General features: G+C 33.5%; 1 protein-coding gene across 1 annotated transcript; it reads right to left on the bottom strand.

The window, feature by feature from the left end:
• Positions 1-720: 720 nt before the first annotated feature.
• On the bottom strand, positions 721-1,916 carry LOC104111970 (arabinogalactan O-methyltransferase 1). Its single transcript, XM_009621791.4, has one exon. The coding sequence runs from the start codon at positions 1,671-1,673 to the stop codon at positions 813-815; it is 861 nt and encodes a 286-aa protein (XP_009620086.1). The 5' UTR covers positions 1,674-1,916; the 3' UTR covers positions 721-812.
• Between the last annotated feature and the right edge of the window lie 2,311 nt (positions 1,917-4,227).

Raw genomic sequence — 4,227 nt, 5'->3', positions numbered from 1 at the left:
ATAAGAGTAAATAGAAATATCGAATATTGACTGTAAATGATGAAAAATAAGCAAAGTTGTAAAGAGGATGATTTATGGATTAAGCAAGATGAATCAATGTATGAAACTAAAAAAAGATAATTCTTCAATATGGGAGTGTATGATACCTGAGTTACAATATATCTAAAACTTGATCCTCTTTACAGAAATATAGCCATCCCTCTTATAGTGGAGGGATCCTACATTAGATATAATTAAAAATACATAGTGGGGAACCCATGATAAATCAGTTTTTTCTTAATTCCCGCCGAGATTCTTTCCCTTAGTACGGTTGTAACGGCTCTTGTCTATGAGCTCGATCTTGATTGGACTTGATATTAATCGATCTCCAAATTTAGAGATCGATATTGACTCAAGCTAGATATTGATTCGGGGCCCAATATTGATTCGGGCTCGGTATTGATCGGTTTCTGGCTCTTAAGCTCGATAACACTGCTTCGTATCAGAGTTCGATTTGGACTCGAACCTGGTAATAACTTCGAGCTCGGTATTGATCGGTCCCTGAAACTCGAAGCTTGGTAATCTGGCTTCAGACCTCATCTCGATATTATGACGACGCTCTTCGGTACATTAAGTTCCCATCTCGACCAATCATACGAAGGTCGAAAACGGTTTTGACCATATATAAATTTTATTAATGATATAGTGATAAATAGTCCTAGTCGATGTAAACAAAGAAAATTGAAAGTTTAATGCGATTATTCAAAAGGGAATATAAATTACATTCAAAATGTAAAGAAATTAAAGCAAACTGCAAGATAGCACATTGATCTCTAGCAAAAATTATTGCCCGCATTAGAAGCAGGAGGAATCTCAAAATGCCAAATCCTTCCTACACCTTTGACCAAATATTTCCTACACAAGAAAAGCTCAGCATAAATCTTCTCAACCTTACGATCCACATCATGTAAGTAGACATGTGTGACACCATTTCCTTTCCTGTTTCTCGCCATAACAGCTGCCGAATAAATAGCTGCCATTCTTCCTGGCGCTTCTGCAAAATACCCTCTTGGAGCATCTATCATAATCACATCCCATTCCTTATTATAAACTTCATCTGATAACATGTCTAACGCTAATTTACAGCGATGATTGCCACGTAAGAATGATTTTCTCGCTGAACAATCTGGTTCTTTATGGTAATGTTCTACTAGCTCCTCTGCCTCCGATAACATTGTCCGATATTTCACGGTGTCAGCGTGAAGGAACGGGGCATCTTTTAGTATGGTTTCGACCCATTTTGGATCTTCCTCTAGGAACAATGTGTTGCCACGGGAATTAAACGATGCCCACATTAGAGAATCATGCCCTAGACCAAATACAAGGAAATGACATGGAGTTTTATTTTTGAGAACGTCGAAAGATACCCTGATTTCGTCGATTGTTTGTTGAGGTATCACTCGCGATGTGGCGTAGTGTAAAATGGCATCGAGCTGGAGTTGCTGCGGATTCGAGCTCTTGCCTTTATCGAGAAATTTCCCCATATTTGGAGCTTGATTATTGCAGAGGAAGGAATTTTCTGACGTTTTGAAAAACATGGAAATGAAAAGTGCACCTCCTATTAAACCTACTAATGCTATAACGAGGCACCATGATTTCTCTGGCTTGAAATGACTATGACACTGTTTTTGCATGTTTTTTGAAGGATGGATTTGGATGAAATTGCTATTCCGACGAAGAAGGTGTGATGTGAAGTATGAAACTTGTTTGTCTAGGGAAGATAAAATTAAAGGCTTTTATAAGAATTTTTCATGAGAGTACTGCCATGCACGTTGTCGACGTGATTAGTCATGGATATATAGATATTCGTATTGCAGCAAATATTAGCATCCATTATTTTTGTTTCCAACAATATTTATATAGGGCCTAATTATATATTCTTTTCGTCTCAGTTTATGTGGCACTGTTTGAATTTCGCCAGTCAAATTTTTGATTTTAACCGTAAATTATATATATAATCTTTAAAATTTTAAAAATAAAAATTATATATTTGAAAACTATCTAAAAAGTATTATAAGTCACAATAATTAATGTTCAAAATATTAAAAATATATTAAAAATTACGTTCAAAGAAACTAATTTGACTCTCAAAAGCCTAACAATGCCACATAAATTGGGATGGAGGGAATATTAAGCTTATGTTTTAATGGTCAATTAATGAAGCTCAGATCTGTTAATCTGACATAGGCGAATACTTAATGATATTGGAAAATGATGAAATATCGGGGGAAAATGAGTAGGAATAACTTTAAAATGGACTATTTTTTAATTAAGGCAACAGAGTAGGAGGGGGATGGCTGTGCAACAACACAGCTTACATGTTACATAAACATTTTCTAGTGGCACGATCAAATTAAAGAATTAAATTATTATTCCATAGGTCGAACCTAATTATTCATCAAATAGCTCCTTATCTTCGACGAAAACGAAAATTAACTATATCGAGAGAATCACACGATTTTGTCAAGGAGTTATTAAATTAATAATTATTAACTAATAATTTTCCGGGTTAAAAAGGATTCATATTTTTTAAATCTCTTACTAAACATAGAATATAAGTTATATTTACTACTGCTGCGGACCTAGAATTTGAGTATCACAGGAGCACCACTTTAAAAATAAAATAAATAAATTATGCATTGTAGGAGCCTCGATTTGAATTTGGGTTATCAAGAGAGTGATGGTACTTAATCACTTCTACAAACCAGCTCCTCTATCCAAACTACATGAATTTAGGGGGCCGTATAAAATATTTAAGAGGTTCTCACTGTATATTTATAAATATATATGAAATATATATATAGTCTTTTTGTAGAAGCTAACGGATTTCGGTGACCCCGCACCCTAACATAGGTCCGCCACTTTTTACTAGCACCCCAAAAAAATAGAATTAATAAAAATAAAAAACATTAGCGATCACTTTTGAAACCGATGACAAAAATGTACAACAACATGCTACAATATTGACTTAAACAGAAAATGCTAACTTTATTTATGGATTGGCTTATCTTTTTCATTTCTACTGAGATATGAAGATTCTTTCGTATAATTAATTTGGAGTACATGTTATCTTTGTAGTCGTGAGCAGGTAAAAGACTAAAAAAGCATCTTGGGAGTTTATCTACATATTTGTTTTCATTTACATGTACGTATTAAAATAAGTTTGTCTTGGGAGTTAACCTATATTTATTTTTCATTACATGTACTCATTAAAATAAAACATGTTCTGAAAGTACTTTAAATTTCTTGAGCTCAAAAATCTAAACCACCGACACCCATTAAACCGCCGACTACTATATCGAGGTACAGTGGTTTTCTTGGATGAAATTAATGATGACTCTGTTTTTGCATGTTCAAGAGCGAAGCTTATTTTGACTGGTAAAAAAAGGTGTGATACAAAGAATGAAGAAGGTGTGATATGACCAATTAAGCTTATTTGCCCGGGAAAAAGAAAGGAATATATCAGTGTCTTTAGTCAAACGTTATATAAATACCCATATAACTCATTAGAACGGATAACAAGTTACAAGTAATAAGTGCATGTTTTAATATATGTATTTTAAAAAAAAATTAATTTTATTAAATCCTTTATATGCTGTCACGATCCGAAATCCCAACCTCGGGACTGTGATGGCGCTTAACATCCACTTGTTAGGCTAGCCAACATTAGTTAACCAATTTAATATCTAAAGAGTTCAAGACAGACTAATAGCAATTATTAACGATAATTAAAGTTGTAGTACATAAAATAAATCAACATAACACAGTCTAATCCAATCCCATAAATCTGGTGTCACCAGTACATGAGCAACTAGTGGTATTGAGAAATAAACTATTGTAATGAAAGGGTGTTATAGACATTACACACTAAGTTAGTTAACGATAGGTAAGATGGTTAATTAGTTAGTGAATTTCAGAATTAGTTAGTATACTACTACCCATTTGTACTTATTATTCTTTAACAGATTAATAACACTACTGAAGATTATCATTTCTCTATATCTCTCTCTTCTTCTCTCGTTAGTCTTCTCCTTTCATCTTCCTCTTTATTCTGTTCTTGAATCTTTAAGCTAGCACATTACAGATTACTTCATGATATCAGAGCTATTGCTCGAAAAATTCGAAGTTGGAAAACCAAATTATTGATTAAATCTTTTCTCTGAAAGTTTTGATTTGGGAATTCAAGAA

This window comes from Nicotiana tomentosiformis, chromosome 12 (genome assembly GCF_000390325.3).
Source record: "Nicotiana tomentosiformis chromosome 12, ASM39032v3, whole genome shotgun sequence".
In the NCBI taxonomy this organism is placed as follows: Eukaryota; Viridiplantae; Streptophyta; class Magnoliopsida; order Solanales; family Solanaceae; genus Nicotiana; species Nicotiana tomentosiformis.
Note: the sequence above shows the minus strand (reverse complement) of the source record. Positions and strands in the feature narration are given on the sequence as shown.